The 22,414-nt window shown below is 37.3% G+C and overlaps 1 protein-coding gene across 1 annotated transcript; it reads right to left on the reverse strand.

Moving 5' to 3' along the window:
• Positions 1–15,378: 15,378 nt before the first annotated feature.
• LOC112688324 lies at positions 15,379–19,174 on the reverse strand. Its single transcript, XM_025561477.1, has 4 exons — positions 18,605–19,174; positions 17,990–18,210; positions 17,367–17,545; positions 15,379–16,224 (listed from the first exon to the last, which is right to left on the reverse strand). The coding sequence occupies exons 1-3, from the start codon at positions 19,068–19,070 to the stop codon at positions 17,375–17,377; spliced, it is 858 nt and encodes a 285-aa protein (XP_025417262.1). The 5' UTR covers positions 19,071–19,174; the 3' UTR covers positions 15,379–16,224; positions 17,367–17,374.
• Positions 19,175–22,414: the final 3,240 nt, after the last annotated feature.

The following is a 22,414-nucleotide window of genomic DNA, read 5'->3' on the forward strand; positions in this document are numbered from 1 at the left end:
GTATGTTGGTACGTTTTCCACGAATTAGTTTATGTTATGTTAAAATTCGCATCGTTTTATTTAGTACTCTCCAAGAAGTCTGATGAAATATAAAGACATAGAATATAAAAAGAATATAAAAGACAAATCACTGATTTGATATTATTGACATGGTTAATTTTATAATAATGCGGAATAAAGTTTTAAATTGAACTTTCGTTTATCTTAAAGTAAGTTAAATTGTAATTTCAATTGACCATGCTACAGATAACACATTCGCATGGTATAGCGCAGTGGTGCCCAACCCGCGGCCCGCGGGCCACATGTGGTCCGCGACCGTATTCTATGTGGCCCATCACGAATTTTCTAAATTAATCAAAATTTTAAAAATGTATGAAAAAATTTTTAAATTATTTATTTTCATATATTATTTTTATTTAAATTTATGAATTCGTTTAAATAATTATTACAAAAAATACAATTATGTATACCTCAATTCATAATCTTTTCAATAGACAATAAAAGATAAGAAAACAAGTCCAATATATAAGATTATTTTTGTACTCTTTTACTTTGTGGCCCCCTTGAAGATAATTGTTTACCGAAGTGGCCCGCCAAAGGAAAAAGGTTGGGCATCACTGGTATATCGTATCGACGTAAAAAAAAAAATAAACCCGTGTGCTGTAACACGATAAATAAACATTACGATGTTTCGTGGCACTCAATCCTAGTTGACAATATCTATTGTTGGTATTACTACGTGGGTACCGGGGCCGGTAACCGACCGGCGACGAGAGACTTTAACGACCGAACGCACGTGCAATCGGCACCGTGTGCGCGGACTGAACGCCAACAGTCGCCAACACTGTACAGGTAAATATGCGTCACAATAATATTACAACGATACGCCTGTGATGTTACGTAAACCGTATACCATAACAATAGCCTCCGCGGCTCGTATTGTGCCGAAAACGCGTACTGCAACTCTTCTATTTTATTGGTTGACCGCGGGATACAATATATCGTACGTGTTTTACCGAAATAACAACGAGTTATTATAAATGTCCGTGAAACTATTGACAGTTCGCACTGTTAGCCGGTAACGCGACTGTGGATCGCACGAAAATAAATATTTTCTAGTATTATTCGTCTGAGAAAAAAATATAATACAACATTGTATCAGATATATATTCTACCTGCACAGCGGCGTTTGTTAACCGGAATCGTTATTTGCTGTATTATTGAAGTTTCTTGAGCGATAAAATTATTATTGAGGGATGGTCGAACTACGAGTGAATCGGGTAGCATAAGTACTTTTGACATTAAATATCAAAAGTACCTGTGCAATTGATAGTATTTCTATAAATTGTATAGTATATTCCTATGAGTAACGACATCGATCGGAGCGAAAAAAATACAAATGACATCGGTCTTACAACGATGTTCTTAAATTTTCTTTCGATGCGTACGTAGTAGTGCTCTGCACGGTCCTTTATTTTAAGAACCAGACCGGACTAAAAATTTTACCAGGGGACCGTAGTCGGTCCGGACCACACTTAAACGTTAGTCAAAGATCAAAATTAGACCGAACCGACGGCTTCATATTATTTTTAGACCGGACCGGACCAGTAATTAAATAACATTTAATAAAATAGACCGTAGACCGGACTGTCGCACAGAGGAGTATTCGTACAAAAAAGCTGGCCAAAAATATTTTTAAGGATTTATTAAGTTGAAATGAGTTTAAAAACAATACTAGATTATAGTTTTATAATTTTTAACAAATTTTTACAAATAACAATGTTTATTTTTATAATAAAACACACGTTAGTCACAATTCTCATCATTCATTTCGTCGTCTTTTTGATTATATTCTTCGCTTTTATTTTCTGTTGGTGATACATCATCTAATGGCTCCGGGAGAAAAAGTTTCAATGTTTCACTTGAAAAAAGCATACTTTTTTTTTGTGGTTTTGGTCTGATGCTGCTCATATATGGGTCCGAACTTAACAAAAGTCTCTTCAAAACATCATTATTACAAGCCTCTCGTGAACATTTTCTTCAAAAGTTTTGTCGATACAATCTGAAGTGTTTATTCCTTGCTTCGGCAGCTTCTTCAGATAGTTGACCAATAGGTACTATCGCATGTGAAATAACTGTAGCCCCATGAATTAACATTTTGTGTAATGTGGGTGACATAGGGTGCCACCCATATAATTGCACATACAGTTTAGCCGTATCTTTAGTATACTCTTCAAACTTTTCTACGTTTATACTATGACCACTTGAGATTGCTTCTAATATAATTTTAAATCTTTTAATTATGTTAAGATCTATTCCAGTGATACGTGAAGATGTACCTGGATCGGCAAAAAATCGCCTGGATGTATTGCCATCGTTCGTATTACCAAATCCTGCCTTAGGACTAACTATAAGACCCATTTGTTCTTTAAATAAATGTTGTATTCTAAGTTTAGTATCTTTTACAATCATCCTATCTTCGTTTGTTCTGGCTTGCCACTTTTTAATTGGGAGTTTGTACGCTAAATGAATAATATGTTCAAATAATCTAATTCTAGCATGGAGAATTGATAAACCAAATTTCAAAGCATCATTATTTATTTCTTTTTCAATATTTAAATTATTAAAGTTTTTCGAGGTATTTCCACAAATGTAACATCTCATAGTAGAAGGTGTACTTGTCGCTGCATTTCAAACTTTTGCATCAACCATTGTCAGTAGTAATATATGTTTTATATGTACTAAAACACTACTAGCTGCTGATATGTCAGATATATTCAGACTGCTTACTTGTTTTTCAATAAACTGAATTTCTTCTTCAGTAATATCCGCTATTTCATGTAAAAAACGAATGCGTATTGGTCTACAAAATCTTGTAGACGAAGGAACTGGGTTCTGCCATACAACTTTTTTTTTGTCATCAATACTGCATATTAATCTCAAAGGGACAAATTAACTTTGGAAGATATTCGCATCACTATGTTCGTTGCTCTCAAATAACTGTTTAAACTGTGACTGTTGAGATCCATCACAGCCCCATTTCGATATAAGTTCTAAATTATGTTTTTCTTCTTCAGTTAAGTTTTCTATAACTTCTTCCAAATATTTACAAAATCGTAAAGAAGTATGATCTAGCAAATCTTGTAGATTGACTTCTGCACATGTTTCCGTAATATTCATCGACTCTTTTTTTGGATAGCAATCTTGTTTTGCGTTTTTTATTAATGAATAACAAGGGTAAATATTTTTATTAGCAGCATGAATAACTTCATATTGTTTTTTTGATAAATTAGCTTCTACAAATATACTTAAAGCCTCTGATGGTGTGTGTTTTTTAAATTTCTCTTTCTCTTTCGATCTGTCTACAGATGCTAAAATTTTTCGATATTTTGTTGCTCTAGTCGGTGTAAATGTTATTTTTTTTATCATTTTAGATACATCAATATTTCCTGCAGCATGCTGACTCATACTGACTGCAAAAGTCAACTCATCAGCAGAAATAGTTTCTCTTATGCGCTTAGCTTTACGTCTCTTACTTCGATCACTCGATTCACCGAAATCTTTTACTGGACGACCCGGTTTTGGTGTTGTCCAGGTAACTAATTTTATGGAAGTGTTTAGCCATTTTTCATTATTTTTTAAAAACCGTTTTTCTTTATTGCTAGCAGCAGACCATTTTTTTTTAAATTCAGATTTAAAATATTTTAAATTACGTCTTAGTGTAAAGTGCTCACCTGTCGGGAATTTTGTTATTTGAATCAGCTCGTTTTCCATGTACATTAATTTTTTGTCAAGATTTTTCTCTGAACATTTGCGTACAAGTTCGTATAAGGTTTTTCTAATCATTGCCTTTAATGTTATTGGTACTTCTGACAAGTATTACAATTAACATTTAAAAAATAAAAATAATATTCTACCGGGTTCAATTGATGCCACGTTCACGATCGCTGTACATAAACTACGTTTATTCAAACTGTAAGGCGTCCGCTCATACTAGCACAACGGAATATCCACGACTGGCAATTACTATTTACTTTTATATTATTATGATTATATTTTCAGGTATCATCGCAAACAAACAACAATTACTTATCTGTATAAATAATAATAATTACGTTAGCTGCAACGACATATCCAAATTGTATAAATATAATGTCACGTGCGCCGCATTATTAAAATGGTGCTTATCTAAATGGCGTGAATGAGCGGAACATTTTACTTCAAATATCTAATACTTAGTGTCTACATTATATTTTGAAACAAACATTTTTGCTTGACATCGCTCGACACATTAAGATTTGTTCAAAATATTATTAATTCCTTTATAAAGAAAAATAAATGACATGTTAAATTATATGTTATTGAACCAACTAAATATCAACTCGTCTTCTACCCTAAACATAATAATTATTTGAAACCGCTATTAAATACTTATTTAATCGCATACTGAGTATTAAATAGTACACGTTAAACAAAATAACAAGAAATAAAATGAGCAATGCCTATTGAACTTTGAACGCTTTATTTAAGTTGCCATAAACAACTATGATTCATAATGTTCATAAGGTCCCGTTTTACATAATAAACTTTAAAAAAATTAGCGTTGGTATGGTTTTAAGCTGTTTTTTTTTTTTTACTTATGGCCAGCTTTTATTCACAAATACTTCACTGTGTGTCGGTCCGATCTTAAAATATTTTGGACTGTTTATGGACCGGTCCGTAAGGTTCAATCTGTATTAGCCCAGACCGTACCATATGATGCGTTTAGTATTACACTGGATCGGAATACCCGACTTTATAAATACATATATACCTAGAGTTATAGGTTAGGTTTATTTTTATTTTCATTTTATTTGTTTACATAACATTATCTGTATTTAGATTTTAAGTACCATGATTGGGACCGGACTGGACTGATTTTCATGTCTTTTTTTTTAAAACCGGACCAGACTGACGATTCAATAATTTTTGTATGTTAGGACCGTACTAGACCAGACCACGCAGAGCACTAGCACGTAGGTAATCAGTTCCAGTGACATATTGGCAGAGAGAGGTTGTAAGATATATCCCTTCTCTGAGCCTCTTTTTTTCCTTACAAGAATTTTCCGACTAAAATATTGCTTTTATCTCACATAATCTTAAAAACATGACAGAAGGTAATTATACATTTCATCTAGTCGAAGTTCAACTGTACAGGTTACAAGTAAAAATCGAATACAAAGTTAGTTGCTCAAGTGTTCGGTATGATGACATCTGCCCCCTCGATCCTTAGGAAAAGTCCCGATCGGTTTTAATGTTCACAGTTATGACATCGTGAGTTACGGAAAAAACAGAATTCGAACGAGTATTACATGTGTTCGAGAACGTGTCCGTCGATCGCCACTTGAGCGGTACATTTATTTATGCGCCGCAATAATAATATCTGTTGATTGCCGTGCACGATTTGAGTTTACGATAAAATCACGCACGCGGACATCAGTCCGACCGGCGAGGTTTACCCACCCGCCGGTGATAAACATTATTTATGTACGTTACAACGGGCTGCGGCCAAGATGTAAATTTTTGATCGCGCGCCCGATTAACGGTGTGTGACCCGTTGCTCGTTCGAACGCCGCGTGTAACACGTGTAACACTCTGTTGCGCGTTACGCGCGAGCACCGGTAAGACGCCGGAGACGACGGTTTATCGCGCGTGATAATTATCGATCGGGCTCGATCGTTTCGAGCAAAAATTCTAAGGCGTCGAAAGTAAAATAGTAAAAATCGTTTTCCGCATACCCACAGGTAACCGAAAATTACAATTGAATTTACGAGGCTTTTTCCAAATCATTTTTCAAAGCAAACATATATTTATAAATTAAATTTTAAGGTCTCTTAGTTTCAATCGAGACTTTTCCGTTTGTGGCGGCAACGGAAAACTCCCGTCAATATAATATAACGTGTGATACACACGCGCACGCGCAGTACATTGGTAATACGTGCGAAACGACTTGTGTTTCGACTGCTCAGAGAAATCGACACGTAAAATAATGTATTGCACCGGACAACACTCCGTATTGCATTTACGCGTACGGTTTAAAACGTATTATAAATATTCCGTCGACGAGCACACGTACAATCTCTCGTATCCGATACTTCACAACACCGGTCAAACGTGCATTTTTTTCCACAAGAATATCCGTTTTCACAGATAACACGTAACAATATACGCGTGTTCGTACGATGCGGATCCATCCCGATGAAACGTTACAACACGCGTTTGCCGTATCGTTTTTCCACGCGAACTTACGTGCGTTTCGTCGCAGACGTTTTTGCGCGCTCAACGTCGGCGTACCGTCGATTGTGTACGCATACGAGTGGAAATCCTTAAAATTCGGACACGAGTATTGTGAAAAGGGAAACGATTGCAACACAACCGTGCACACGTCCAACGACAGTATTTTTATTTTGTGTACGTACCGTATGAACGTGAAATAATGCGCGCGTACAATATTATTGTGTTGAAAAAAAAAAAAAAATAAAAACACTCGCCGGGAAAGTGTGTAAACGCAATTCAAAATAAGTTTCGCTGTAGTAAACTCGTACCGCTTGATCGCGGTATAATATATTGCAATGCGATATAACGTGAACGGTACACATTATAATTCGAACCGATGGTGGCAACAGCTGAAATCGCTACGGGGAAAAAATAAGTTTTCGAGATGTAATTACGGTTCATCTATTTCGGTACACCGTTATAGCTGGCTTGGACAATGAGCTTGTTCTGCGATTTTCGATCGATACGTATACATGTATCTGAAGTAAAGATGCTCGTAAGAAATTTATTTTCCATAACATTTTCAATTAACTATCAAGGAAAACGTCTGAAATATGCTACACGATATGATAACGACACGGCCGTCGATCAACATTTCAGAATATCCACGGTTCACGAGGAAAAGCTCACGGGAGAAAATTCGTAGTGCCAACATGTGATTAATTCGACGAATTCTTTCTAGCTAGTGCTGCGAGCGCATTTTTCGAAATGTTCATTAGCTGTTTGGTCCAAAAGTCATAAGACCAAAAAGATAACAGATCGTTTTTATCCCAGCTATGGATTACGAGAGTAACTGAAATATATATTCATTTGGAGATCTGTAATTCACACGATTACGTCGATAAACGGTCAAATTTTTTTTTTTCCCGTCCAGCAAAATTTTCATTTTCCGTTTTCATCGATCACAGCCACTATACTTCGGTTAGTGTTCGGATCAGACGACGTTAAACAGTGCGTACATTATACACACCGGTTAGCGTTTCGCAATCATAATACGAACACTTATATATTTTATTATAATTATTATTATAACGCCGCTGATTGTTTATATTTTGCGTTGGATTAACAACAATCCTATATTACAATGAGATGTTCTCGATGATAAACGCATTTAATTGAACTGGTGTACATTCATCGGTGTACATTGTGCGTGTTTGTGTGTACAAAGTGGCGTACATACGGAGGGGTCCGGGTTCAACCCCCTTCCCACAGGGCCAAAAAAAAAAGAAAATAGTTTTATTATTGATGACGTGTAATATATTCGTAGTTTCATTATTACGCTTTGAACTTAAAATATACAACTATACAAATATTATGATAGTTAAATAATTATATTGATAGGTGTTTGAAAAGTTTTGTTAACTATGCTGTTTTTATATTCCAATAGCTATTAATTTACTGTAATGTAAAAGTAAACTGTAAATTGGTAAAAAAGTTGTATAAAATAATATCTATTTATAGCAGTTATTTATCTTATTTATGTGTGCAACGAAAAAAAAAGATAGCGATTATTTTTGTTAGCCCCCCCCCCACCCCCAGAGCAAGATTGAATGTACGCCACTGCGTGTACATGCACGTGTAATAAATGCGTAAATTTCACCCATACAAACGCACTAAGTGTATTATATCGGAAATCAGAAATTCGCTAGCAAATGATTATAATTTATATTTTTTTATTATTTAAGAACAATACTCAAACACACGCAAGACGCGTACGTTGGTCAATGGATCGCACTAAACTAAAAGATAATGATTTACGATTGTCTAATGATTTTTGTCATCCGTTATGTACGAGTTAATATCAATAAATTAATTTAATCTCGACTTCAATAGTACAGTAATCAATAATAATACACGTTAAATACCCAAGTAAAAATAGAATAATTGCTGCGAAACTATAAAAATCTTAGTTTATACAAATACATTTTTGACAAATTAACAAAAAAAATGTAAGTATTACGAAAAAAAGAATTTCAACAAAAAAATTATTAAAACATGCATTTATATATCCTAACCCATGAAATATACAAACATATGAAAAATAAAATTTGGTAGTAGAACTACAAATAAGTTAAAACAAATTTTGGCCGAATCCATTTTTTTGTATGGTGTAGCAAAAATAAACAAGCCATGCTTTAAATTTACAGTCCTGATTATAAATAATTCACGACCTAAAAATAACTAGTAATTCTACGCAGCATGCTATATTTTTGTGTGTGTGTTTGTATGTGTGTATTTTTATTGTTTATTCTGAGATTGTTTAAGCTCTACAATTATTATGGTTACTAAGATGTGTGTGTTACTAACCGATATTTTGAATTAAACTATCTGCACCGCCATACAGGTTGTAACGTGACATCATTTCTCATCACTCACGTTTTCAAACATGAAATTCTATATTTTACGGACAGTGTAAAAACAAATATAATTATAGCCTCACACATCACAACTTACGGTTTAATGAACGTGCTTGAACTTCATGCTCTAATATAATGTTCAACACTCCCATCGGTTACCCGAAAATAAAAACGTTATTATTAAACACATACTAAGTTGATTATTTTTTCTTTCCATTATCTAATTAACAATATAGAAAAATATAGAATAAATATTCTCATTCTACGTGTAGACTATTGTATGTATTCTGTAACTACAATCGTCCAATAGCTATCTTCTGCTATTCAATACATGTCTATATAATAATACATTTTTAAATTACTATCAATCAAATTTAAATCTCAATCGTTTGCATTAGAAACGTGAATATAATTATATTATAGCATTATAAAACAAATTTATATTTGTATATATATATAAGACTGTCAGTTTGAATTATTTATAAATTGAACTAAGCACTGTGACATTAGCAATTAAGAAATTTGAAAAAAAAAATTAAATTAGAAATTTCTTAAAATTCAATGTACAAAATAATCTCCAAATTCTTAAAAACTTATGACTACAATTGTCACCAAAAAATTTATTTATTTTCTCCTCATATAATTATGGGCATTCCTTCGAATGAAGTTGATAGCTTCATAATGGCAAGTGGATTCTTGGAAATATAAAAGTAATTCAAAATTGTATGTTGAATTTGCTTGATAGTACTACCTATACATAGGTTATTATTCAAATTTTTAGAAATTATTTTTATTTAAATTTTTAAGTGAACTTAACGTGAAAAATGTGGTTAAATTCGAAATAAAATGATGATCGAACTAGTTCAATAAATATAATAAATTATATTAACAATGACTTAAAAAAAATGTAATTACATTTCAGATTTGGAATTAAGAAAAATATTAAATCACTTGTTATCAAAAATAAGAATAATTTTACGTGAAAAAGTCCATAAATTGTTTTAAAATTAAATACAATTTCAATACTATTTGCAAAGATATTTTTAAAATTCTTTAAAATTTTTTAAAAAAAATGTAAAAATAATAAATAAAAATAAAAATGTTTAACAGACATTTTTTTAATACAATAATTTGCTTTCTAAATATTAAAATAATTATACAACACACTAGTTCGTGTTGAGATGAACGAAACGAAAATATGTGTGTATCCTGTCCGTACATGTATAGTATTTTTATTTTATTACACAATATTTTTCTAGAAAGTTTGGAAACTCTAAATTCATAGAGGAGAACGTACAACCACGATATAACGTGAACATAAAATATATATCAATGACCTATAAAATTAGTGGTACATGTACTTGAAATGTTGTTTGTAGAACGTGATCCCTGTTAAAAATGTAATGATGTAGGGTTTTCAAACCGATCATGAACATCATATTCATCTGGTTATCATATAATAATCAAAACAAAACCCTCGAAACGCGTACGTGAGAATGTGTGATTAGGAAAAAAAGGGAGAAAAATCTCGTGCATCCAGGCAATTTTATCCAACAATAAAATTGCATTAAATATTTATTATTCTCATTTCTAAAATGAAAATTAAGAAAGTTTTACGTTCAATACGTTTTTTTTTCTCATTCTCCCTGGAAAAAAAAAAAAAAAAACCAGAAATGGTTAATGAAAGTTAAATATTTATCATATTGACGACGTGGGAATAGATGCCGTAAATCGGTACTCAGTCTTGCGAAACACAGTCTGACCTAAAAGATAGTTCAATTCGACGGGTGATTTAACACGGATGTAATTCGATATTATGGATATAACGCTTATGGATACATGTAGTTTTATAGAATTTTTTACAACGCACAGTACTTCTTTAATTACCGTGCTTGTAAATTATATTACTAAAACATTCATGTTTAACGTTATCATTATATTTGTAGGTAAAATCAAGTGTACCAGATCCGAACATTACTACGGCCGTTCTCGTGCCAAAGCGGGTACGAAAATTATAACATTGTTTTCTATCGACTGCGATAGTCTTGATATTTTCGAAATCTAATAAGGTGATCCGTGTTCGCACGATTCGGTGGATGGTGCCGGATGGATTTAACATCCCCGAATTCGTGACCGGTTCCGTCGACAATTTTGTTTCGATGACTGTCAAAGCGCAACAGGGTTGCTTTTATTTTCGACCAGTTTAACAATTTTTTAATTTATTTTTTACTTAACAATTAACGACCAAGTCATAATTCGTACCGATGATACAACAAACGTTTACATTGAACAACAGCCTTGTCACAGGAACTCCGGAGAATTATTTCGCACCGTTATAAACGAACTGTAGGGCGGTACCAGGATTTTTGACCATAGTAAAATAATTATAAGATCGGTCCTTGCAAAAAATGAGATGACATTTATTAAACTACGAGTATGGATAATGTTATACGACACTCGAATTTAGTTTACGTATTTCTGTGATTTTACGGTGAACAATTACAATTTTTTCTACTTATTAAAAATTACCATATGATTATATTTTAATTCAGACAGTGATAGGGCTAGGTATTTTGAAATAGGGTTATGGCCCTACTTGGCTTACCCCTGACGCTACGACTGGTACAAAATATAATTACGCTGAAACTTTATTGCGGCGAATCGACACAAACCTTACTGTGCAAAAAGTTTGACCCTAATAATTAAGGCACAATTATTGTGCCTGTACTATTTCGTTATAGCAACCGGTAAAATGCATTATTCAAGTGAAGTTAACTGCAAGAAAGGACGGATAAGCCCGTACTTTTTGTACAATGCTCTTGTTGAACGTATAAACCTATTTTTCCGTAAAAATCTAGCCGATTGAATAAATTGAGTTTTGAAAAAAGTATTAAATACTGAAACGCGTTTCGAAAAACATTCGAATTATTTTTCAAAACTCATATTTAATTGTTACTCAAATGTTTTTAAAAAGTGCTTCGAATTCTATAAAAAAAAAGAAGGTAAAATTCTATAAAAAAAAGAAGGTAATCAAATTTTTAAGTGTTTTCTGTTAAAAAAAAGTCGATCTCAGTACAAAATTTGAATTATCATATGTATACGTTTTAAAAATTAAAACATTTGCAATTGAAATTTTACTGTTTTTTAAATTTTAAATTTTCAATCATTTTATTTTTTGCCATCATATTTTCAAGCATACGATTATTCTAAACATATTTATTTTAATTCTCACAATCTACATAAATTTAAAATTATCAAAGACCAATTATTAATAATTTCGATACATTACACTCCAAGCCCATACAATTTGTAGGTTACCACTACGGTAAAAATAATTATTACCTACATTTAAAAACTGCATAATATTGTACATTCTGCTTATGATATCTGGTGATTGTAATTTCTGATGATAGTCACGCGGAGCAATATAATTATTTAATTTTCCAGAGTTGTAACAAGAATGCGGTCGGAGTAAAAATATTAAAAAAAAAAAAAATGTGTACTTGATATCGGCAAGATATTATTGAAATACTTCATCATTGAATATCATAGATTTGATGTATCCGGAATGAAATTTCGATACCGTTGAAAGTATTAATTGAATACCAGTAGAATACTTTTACTTGAATACATTACAAACGTACTGAACATTGCAGTTTACCGGTGTAAATATTGAATTGTTATGTTCATAATCAGAGTTTGAATTTTATAGCATTTGCTAACCTTTATTGAATAATATATAAAAACAATAAAGTTAAATAAAAATTTATTTTACGGACTAGGGGCTCCATGAATAAAATTTTCTTTTCCTATTTTTTGCATATTTTTTAAACCTTTAGAAAAATCTTTGATGATTGGAGTTATTTTTTGCTAATATTCATAATAATATAATGATCTATTTGGTATTTTTCATACATATTGTTTACATTGAATGAAAAATAGTATTCATTTATATGCGATAAAAGATTTCAACATTTATTTTTGGAACAATTTTTTTAAATTGTTTACCAAAACAATTAATGTATTAATTCATTGGTTAATATTCTAGATATTTATTCAAAAGATAAAGCAAACCATTAGTAAAGATAATAAATTTAATTACATTTTGATTTATATGAATTTTTTTTTTGGTCATGTTAATGTGCATATTTCAGTGATCTGATCCGAACCCTATTATTACAAATGAACGGGCGCGTTCGACAAGCAACCAAACGTGCACTTTGCATTGCCAACGGGGCCATCGATGGAAATCGTAATAATATGCTTATTTTAATGCTACGCCGACACTAGATGGCAGCATAACAGTCGTACGGAAACACGGTTTTCTCTTAGAATCATAGCAGGCCGTATCCGTAAGTGGGGATCGTTGGTGGGGAAGATGGGAAAAATGAAAAAATTCTCTCCCTCCGTTTTGCGCAGCACGAATTGAGATCGCGGTCCGCGTCCGAGTATACGCGATCCGTGGCCCCGGATTACATTTGTTTGGGATTCGATCGAAATCCGTCGAAATACACGGGCGCGATATGAAACACGCGCGCGCGCGCGTCGCTATTGTAACCGACCATCAAAAATACATTATTCGGTCAACCAACCCGAAAGCGGATCCGAAGGAAGGCGCGCGTGGCTATTGTGCCCGGGCCCGGAGAGAGGTTCGATCGGTGCGCGTTGAAAAACGCGCCGAAGATAAATAATGGAAAAATTACGAATAACCTTACATGTTTTTGGTACCGATTAAAGTTCTAGCGAACAATCGGTTTTCTTCGAACGGCCGTAGACGATTCGAAAGCCGAGCGCGCGCAAACTTTCCCCGTTCCGTGATCACCGTAGGATACGTACGCCTGCAGTGTTGGCTAGGTAAACAGCGATATTTCCGTTTGAATGTGACCCAATTGGAATACTCGTTCCGTGAAACGCGGCCTCGCGGAAGCCGATACCCTACAAACGGATCAGGGCGATAGCGCGAACGGTTACGGCGCGCGCAGATGTTCGTATAACGGTGCGTGTAAGCGCAACTAGCGGGTCGACACCAACACCGAGTTCAAACTTAGCGCGCCCTTGATTTTTGTTTTCGATCGATCCATAGCAATCACAGCGAAACACCGTCGTTTTCGGCAATCGGTTTCCGGTTGACTATAGGCTCACCAGTCGTCGTTCGTACCCACCGTTGCAACCGTTGGTCATCAACTTTGTACGGTCCCGATGCCGTTACTAAATCGTATTCAAGGATCGCATGAACCATAAGCGGTAGATTCGATAACCGTTTTGGAAGAACAGCACGGCGAGCAGCGATCATTTTTTCGAGCCGGGTGCACGTTTCTCGCGCACACAACTCCTAGCCCCGAGTAGAAGACGCATACGGTTAACCGATCGTTGTACACTTCGATAACGTCACACCGGGTGACGGCTACGAACGTGCGTACCTCTAACCTCGAAACGGGTCCAAACGACAGCACGTCGCGTTCGAAACGCGTGTCGCTCCGCAGACGAACAATATAAAATAAATAATGTAAATACAATAATATAAAAATACGTTTCCTTTCTCTGGCCGTAGTCGGTTTGTCGCGTCGGCGTTCTCGCACGTCCCACGGGTTCGCGCGCGTTCGACGGACGAATCGCGGGCAAAGTGTCTTTCGGACGAATTCGAAACCGGGGTGGGGAGGATAACGTGCGTGTGCCAAAATACAAAGCTTATCCGTTCGCTGCTTGAACGGAATGTAATCTCTGAAAGGGTGCGCGATGTTCGGCCGCAGACGGAATCGCATCGGGGTCGGACCAGCCACTTTTTCCTCCCGTCGCATGTACGACCGAGTGAAAGCGCGTTTCCGATCGGCGTTCTGTTGCAGCCGTACATCAAATGTATAAACGATAAATACAAAATGATAAATTTTATCGTCCGACAACGCGAAACGAACGGTTACAATACGGTATTTAGGTTGCGAAAACAAAAAGGAAAAAAAAAAAAATACCATAGCAGGCGTGCATGTATAGGCAATCTCGGTACTCTAGTGCGAACGGACCGCGCCGAAGCGTATCATCGTAACACATAAAAGTAGAATCGCTTTAACGATTGTTTTGATGACGGTGCGCGGCGGAGATTGCGACCGGACAACGTATTATTAATATTAACGGTGAGTAGAAATAATGCAGCAAGGTAAAAAAACACGTTCAAACATAACTTTCGTATTGTCGTTTTCTTTGGCAATAACTAAATGCGTTTATTCATTAAATAAAAAATACAAATCTTCTTTTACAAAAAAAAAAAAACATACTGGTAAAAATAAATAAATATAAATATATATATATATATATAATGATGTTCCGATACGACTAAGTTTGTATTATAAATATTATAATATACAAGCGGATAAGCTAATCGAGTCGTTTATAATAATATCGTTGTCATATTATTATTAAGTCGTGTATTGTAAAAAGTCGTTGTGCGCGCCCGCCGCCACCGTCAGCGGGTCACGGCGGTCGCGTACGAGTCACGTGTCAAGTCAAGTCAACGGGTCAGTCGTGTGTCCTAAGTAGCAGTAGTTAACCGTATTAGTATTTTGGTCTTTGGCACTAAATGCTAATATACTATGCAATTATTACAAAAAAAAAAAAAAAGATGATAAAAAACATATAAATTACAACACTAAATATACTCACACGTATTAATGCGCATGATGTGTACGAATACGTATGTATAACGTGTTTTATGGTTTTTTTTTTTTTTTTTTTTTTTGAAAATGGTAAGTGTACGTCGTCATAACGTTTATAATAACGTATTACGTTCAGTCAACGTTTGTCAGTCGTGTAGTGGATGACACTGACGCGCGCACAATAACTGCCGGGTCAGTGTCGACCTAATGTTACAAGTATACGGTAGCGAAGTATGTATAGTACAACAGTATAATAATATTATATGCGGTACGTGATATAATATTATTGTATAAATTAAAAATAAATTAACGAGTCGCGGGAAGGGTAGGGGGATAATATAACAGCGGGTCGGTCGTCAGTCAATATGTGTACGTCGCGGTAGTATTAGTAGTAGTATTGGTATTAACTGGGTAGTAGTAATGGTAGTGGTAGTCGCGGTAGTAGCAGTAGCGTCTACGTACGTATTACAACGGTAACAATACACGCGCGGGCGCACTGCGAGGAGCGTTCGAACATCATCGACGGTTGGGATAAAAAAAAAAAAATGTCCGCAGTCGATGGCTCGTCGTGTCTCCGCGTAGTGCGTTGTTATGTAGAGTATAATGTTACACTTACGAGTCGTACAATATGGTAATAATATATCATACGTGCGTGCGTGCGTGCGTGTGTGTGTGTGTATGTGTGTGTGTTGTGCGCCGCGTCGGAGTTGTTGTTGATGATGATGATGCTTATGGATGTTGAGTTGATGCGATTTAAAATAAATAATTTTTTTTTTTTTTTTTGTTTTCTTGTTGCGATATTGCTATGTTCTCCCGTATCTCGTTGGTGGTGATCGGGACATCAGGCAAGACCGTGCACAAATATTATAAATAAATATATACAAAGCTAGGCTTGCCTTTCACGTCTGGAATAAAAAACAAAAACAAACGTTTAACAATCGAAACCGGAACGGTGAAAAAAATAAATAAATATTAATGATCAATGCACGCCTATGTAGGTGATCCGTGTACGGGGTGTGCACCGGCGCAAAAGCGAAAAAAAAAAAAAATAATAAAAACTGGTTTTCCGTGCGCCGCGTTCGTCAACGGCCCAGCACACACGCGTCGGAGAACGGAATATTAACGTCATTATCATACCATTACTGTTGTTATTACGATCGAAACCAGTTGGACACGTGTTCCAGCTCGAGTTTCTCGGCCTCCGGAAATCCAAATAAACACCTAGACCTGAAAACCAGTTTTTACGGCGGAGCTTTCACTCGGCGGCGGCGGCGGTCGGAAAAATATTATCATCATCGATCGATTCGAAATCTCTCCAGCTCGTGTATTAGTTTTTTTTTCTTTTTATCCTTACACTTGTGCCCGTACATTATCTACTCGTGTATACGTGTACACCTGCATTGTATATAAATCATGGATCACGTACACGCGCGGGCGTCGCATACCCGGTCCCCCTTGAACTTGTCCGACTTTCACCTTGACCGCTTCACCCGGGGGGTGGGGGGAGATTGGTCCGCGGCCGAAAATGCGGTTCCATCGCATACGCGCGCCTTTAACGCTTCCAACACGGGTGTGCGCGCTTGGGCGGGTGGGCAGGCGACGTACACGTATCGTTGTTTCGAATCGTCGAACGCGCGCGCGGGTAGGTTCTCGAACACGTTGAATACGAGTTTCGTACATGTTTTTCGAACAGTGGAAAAACGCGCGGCTCGGATGAACGAGAACCATAACAAATAATGTACTGTGATACGCTCGTACGAATAGTAGAAGAAAAACAGCTCTGTTTTTTTGTTTTTTTTAGCGCATCGATTAATCTATTAACTCTCGACCGCTCGTTAACCCGGAAAACGCGCGTCCGGGTTACACGGTCCGTCGGGTCCCGGGGAATCGGCTCGACGGGGTCTTCTTGGTGCGCGCGCTACGGTCAAACGGCCGAAACGCAAACGCCGCAAGAATCTTAACAGTAACAACGGTAACGTCGTCACGGGCGTAACGAAGTTATCGAAGCTGCGAGCGGGAAAATAGACGGAATAATATTATTCCTTACCGTAATATCTATCTGGCTGCTGGCTTTTGTCCGCCGTAGGCCAAGGTCTGGGCTACGTTGCTGGAGTACGATCCGTGAGCGTCGTGACCTCCTCCGTAGCTGTCCCAGCCGGAGCTCGATGCGCTGTAACCGCTCGGGGCGCTGCTACCGTAGCTGGCGTGTCCGGCGTGAGTTTCGATCTGAAAACCGGACGAAAAAACATTTTTAGACGTATGACGGCAGTGTACGTTTTATCGTGACGTCATGTCACGCGTTACGAAAACGATAAGAATAAATCTCGGAAAACCGACGAAAATTGTGTCTTCGCGCGGCGATGCGAAATGTTATCACGTGCATTTATAGTGTAATCATATACATGCATCTCGCTCGATGTGGTTATGTGATCAGTAGTAACCCTTTCCCTGTCCCGAGGTCGGGACGATTTTTAGGAGGACCGAAACAAAGACCGACGACCTCCCCTTACCCACGCAATGAATATTATTGTTACGATATTATTGGACGATGAATATTATTGTTGGAAAAACCTCATCGCTGGTCCCAAGATTGGTATTTTACCGTAAATCGTTTAAAACGTCCCTCTACCCACCTGACACCGGTCTTACTCCATGGATAAATAGACTTACCACTTCGTGATGAGGTGCGTGGTGTTGGCTGGCCAACAATTTCTTGATGCCGATGAATCCGGAGACGAGCAGGGAAATCAAACTGGCCAATAATGCCTTCTTGGCGATCAAAGCGATGACGATGTAAGCGATAACGGCGAATGCGGACAATTTGACTTTCAATGCGATCAAGAGTGGGATAAGTTGTTTCATGAATTTCTTCTTCTTCATCATACCACGGCCTATTTTATAAATAATGTTTCGTTAGCAAACAATAATCAGAAAAAATAGCGTATTTTGATTAGTCTCATTTGTATAACTAAGGTTTTTTATTGTTACAATAAATTTTATAGTTTGAGAATATGAAACAAAAGTTTTTTAGTTTTTTCTTTTATCTTATAGTTTGAATTTAATTTATATATTTTAAGATGATTTGCGTATTATTGATTACATGATGCAAATAATAAATTAATAATTAAGTTAATAATATAGATAAAAATATATTGGTATCTGTACGTTAATGTAAATAAAAAGTTTAAACTTATTGAGGTCAAGAACATTTATTTAATGTACGACGAGAACGATTAAAATGAAAAGTGTATTGATTTAAGAATAATAAATGCATCTCGTAATTACCTTCTTCGATGTAATTGGCGATTTTGTTTTTGAACTGGCTCGGGATCTGGTCAGCAACGCTGCGGGCGGTTTCGGAGACTTCGGTGATGATTGGCGAGAGGTTCCAGTGGAGGGTCCTTTCCTGGAAGAAACGCATGACCTTGTGCATGGTGAAGTCCTCAAGGGCGGCCTCGCGGTCGTTGGAGTCCTTGGCGTTCTCCACGTTGTTGATGTCTTCGGTGTTCTCGGCGGCCAACGATCTGCCCTTTTTCTCGGTCTTGACCAAGGAGAATCCTCCCATAAGCTCGACTTTGTCCTGGTCGAAGAACCGCCGGGCGGCCCTGTAGAACTGCATCTGCGCGCATTCGAACGAGTCCGGGTTATTTGCGCATCCGTCGTCCTGCTGCTTTGCCGCCGGTATCGGGTCGGCCAAAGCCAAACACACGCACGCCGACAACACTATTCCGAACTTAAACGCGACACCCATTGCGATCGTGGTTTTGGGTATATTTTTTATTCTTGTGATGTTTTCCTGCTGCTGCTGCTGCTGCTGTTGTTCCGTTGAACTGCACGAGTACAATGATGGAAAGACCGGGCGGCCGGCGTATTTATACTGAAACTCTGCCCACCCGTTTTCGCTTTTAACCGTGCGACCAGTCGTTGACGCCGCCGAGGACCGGACACACAACAACATCCGCCCAGGCCCGCTCCGCGCGCCCGCCCATTTCGCCCGACTTTCTTATGCGCTCGTCTCGTGTCTCCTCGAGCGCCTCCTTTCTTCGACCGTGAACGTACTTGAACCGAACACCGGACGCGCATCGTTGGACCGTCTTCGGAATCGATCCGGTTGCGCCGCCGCGTTCCCGGACCGTTTTCACGGCTCCGGCGTGTAGAGCCGAGTAGAGGCGTGTAGCGCACGAGTCGGTTCGATCGTTTTTACCGGCGCGTGAGTGCCGTCTCGCCGAAACCACGTCACCGCGAGGCGACTGCTAATATTGTAACCGATGACCGTGCCGTACCGAAGAGTGCCACCGTCACACGATTATTATTGAACTGTTTTTTTTTTCTTATTATTCTTTTTCTTCTTCAAACCGTTGTAAATTAAAAAAAAAAAAAAATCCAAGGGAGAAACTGTTTTCTCACGTCATTCTCACGACAACATGCACGTTATAATACGTGCGCTTTGCAATGAAACTTATTTATGTAAGCGCCGTTGCGTTCACGAAACGCATGGTTAGAAAAACGCATCTGCTGATGCATCAAAAAACGAATCGTCCCTCGGCGTGATCCGATTTCGAAATGTAATTCGTTAAAAGTTTTTATCGTTATCTTATTCGAATTAGACCCTGTTAAAAACGTTATGGGATTGTACGTACAATCTTATGCGTGGATTTAGATGTTATGTTTCACTAGAAGATGTACTGCGTTATATAAATATAATAAAGCGTACAATATCAGAGGCTTAGTAGTTGTAATATTTGTAGTATTCGTAACCGATTTTCGTCAATAATAGTTCGTCGTATGCCTGAAAATCGTCGAACCGCGTTCTGGCAAATGATATTATTTTACGAGATAGTTGCGCCGGTACACTACGAGCCGACGGTATTGATAATATACAAACGCAATATGCGTATTATTTGTTTCTATCGAAACGTGACAAGAAGGAACGTGACCGAACACATAAAATACCGCAATCTACGAGAATCAACATCAGCATCAGCAGCGGTACGGCGAACGGCGACTGTGACAATTATAACGACAACACTTGCAGACTTTGGTTGCAGTTTTCGATGTAAATTGTTCTACCATCGATGATGATGACGATGGACGATTGCAGAAATATCGAAAACACCAGTAGCCCGAATATGAGTCGTCAAAACTTTTCAAATCTCGCGTGACCAACGTGTAACGTACTACAATCCGGTGCTGTTCGAGTACGTTCTATCGTCGAGGGTCGTGCTAAAATGTTCCTCAAAACGTCACCGCGGCGGAACAGTAACCGTTTCACCGACAACGCGATTTGGTGGTCGTCATCGTCACAGGTTGCACGACCGTAGTCGAAATCATAGTAGATCACGTGTAAATATTTTAATAAGATCAGAATCGGTTGTTGTCGATGCACGATTTAACATTCGCAACCGTGGACGACGGTCGAATCGCGTTGCTAGCAGTGGCGTTCGTGATCTATAAAAAATGTTGGTTCAAATTGGTTTGAATCCTACACACCCGATGAACCGTCGATCAATAGTTAATGGATATATAATAAAAAAGTTTAAAAATTAAAGTTACTCAACGGGTATTTATGACGAAAATATAAGTATCCACACAGGCAGATGACTATTAACAATCGCATTCGTGCGCAGGCGACGAAGAGTCCTGACCACGGTAACGTGTACCGTTATCACTGGTAACCGTGGTCTTAACGTGTCTGGGACGCGTCGAGATCGCCGGGCGACGTACACATATCGCCACTGGTGCCCCCGGGGCACGCCTTGTCTTCGGACGCACCGCCGTAGACCCATTACCGTTCATTATTGTCTCTATTGCTACTGGCTGCGTCATGTTATTATTGCGCACTTTGTTGTAGTGAACCGTTTCGCGTTTACCGATTGTTATTTTTTTTTTTTTTTTTTTACATTACGGCTGCGAGCAAACGCTCGCACATGTACACGATTGCTGATATTGTTTATGTGCGCGTGTGCACGGTACATAATAGCAGTTTTCACTTAATTGTTTTAGCTGGAAGGCTAGCGCCATCGCCGGTAGCCGGCCGGTGTTATTCGTACGCGTTTATACGGCGGATACGCTCACCGAGATCGCCGATTATCCGCCATTGTACGCCGACGTCCGTAACCGATGAACCGCGCGCGCGTAATACGTATCTGCGACGCTCTGCGAGTGTCGTTTTCATTTTTATTTTCCTTGTCCTTCGTAGCTCGTGAACATTTATGGACTTTCGACGCGTTTTCCATCCGTCCTGTCTGTGCGTGTAATAAATATCCTGCACGTGTATGTTGTATACTGTTCGTGTGCGATCGCATAACGCGCGTGTGCGATTATTTCGACCGCTCGTTTGTGCACCGGAAATTTCACTTTTAATTCGACCCAACAAATCCGTCCGGTGGTCTGCTGCACCGCTCTCACATTCTTAACGAACTCGTCCGTTTACGGATCCGAATCTCAAAAACCGAATTCCATCGATTCATAATACATAATACATGTGTACGGTTGACGCACGTGTTTACGAGAACGAACCGAATCGTTTCACGTGTAATCACTGTCAGATGCGGTCGTTAAAGTCTCTATATAAACGTGTTGACGCAAAATATAATATTATAATGTTTTCAACTCGTCAATAAAAATAAATAGAATATATGATATAGTATAATAAACATCTCTATAACAACCTGTATGACAGCCATGTACAAGTCACGAATGTAGGTCCGTCTCTTGTATTTATACAAGTTCTGTGCGTTTGCTGATGTTTAATCGTAAATACTTAGTTACGTCAGGGTCGGAATCGATAATATATCCAAATATTTAAAAAAAAAATGATTTACTACGAAATTTTACGATCAAGTTGGAAAAACGTACCGTTATTTTTAGACTGTGATGGACACTTTTAAAATTTATTTCCTAAACAAGTTGATAATCTGCAATGGAAGAATACCGTTAAAATTGACTGCTGTTTTTTTGTCCGAGTGAAAATATATTAAGTCTCTATAAACGAGTCGACGAGAAATATTCATAATATTACGATCTAAATGTATAGCTCGTTAATTAAAATATGTATAACAGATATATATATATATATATATATATACATGAGTA

The sequence above is a fragment of the Sipha flava genome, unplaced genomic scaffold (assembly GCF_003268045.1).
Source record: "Sipha flava isolate LNK unplaced genomic scaffold, YSA_version1 38_pilon_pilon, whole genome shotgun sequence".
Lineage (NCBI taxonomy): Eukaryota > Metazoa > Arthropoda > Insecta > Hemiptera > Aphididae > Sipha > Sipha flava.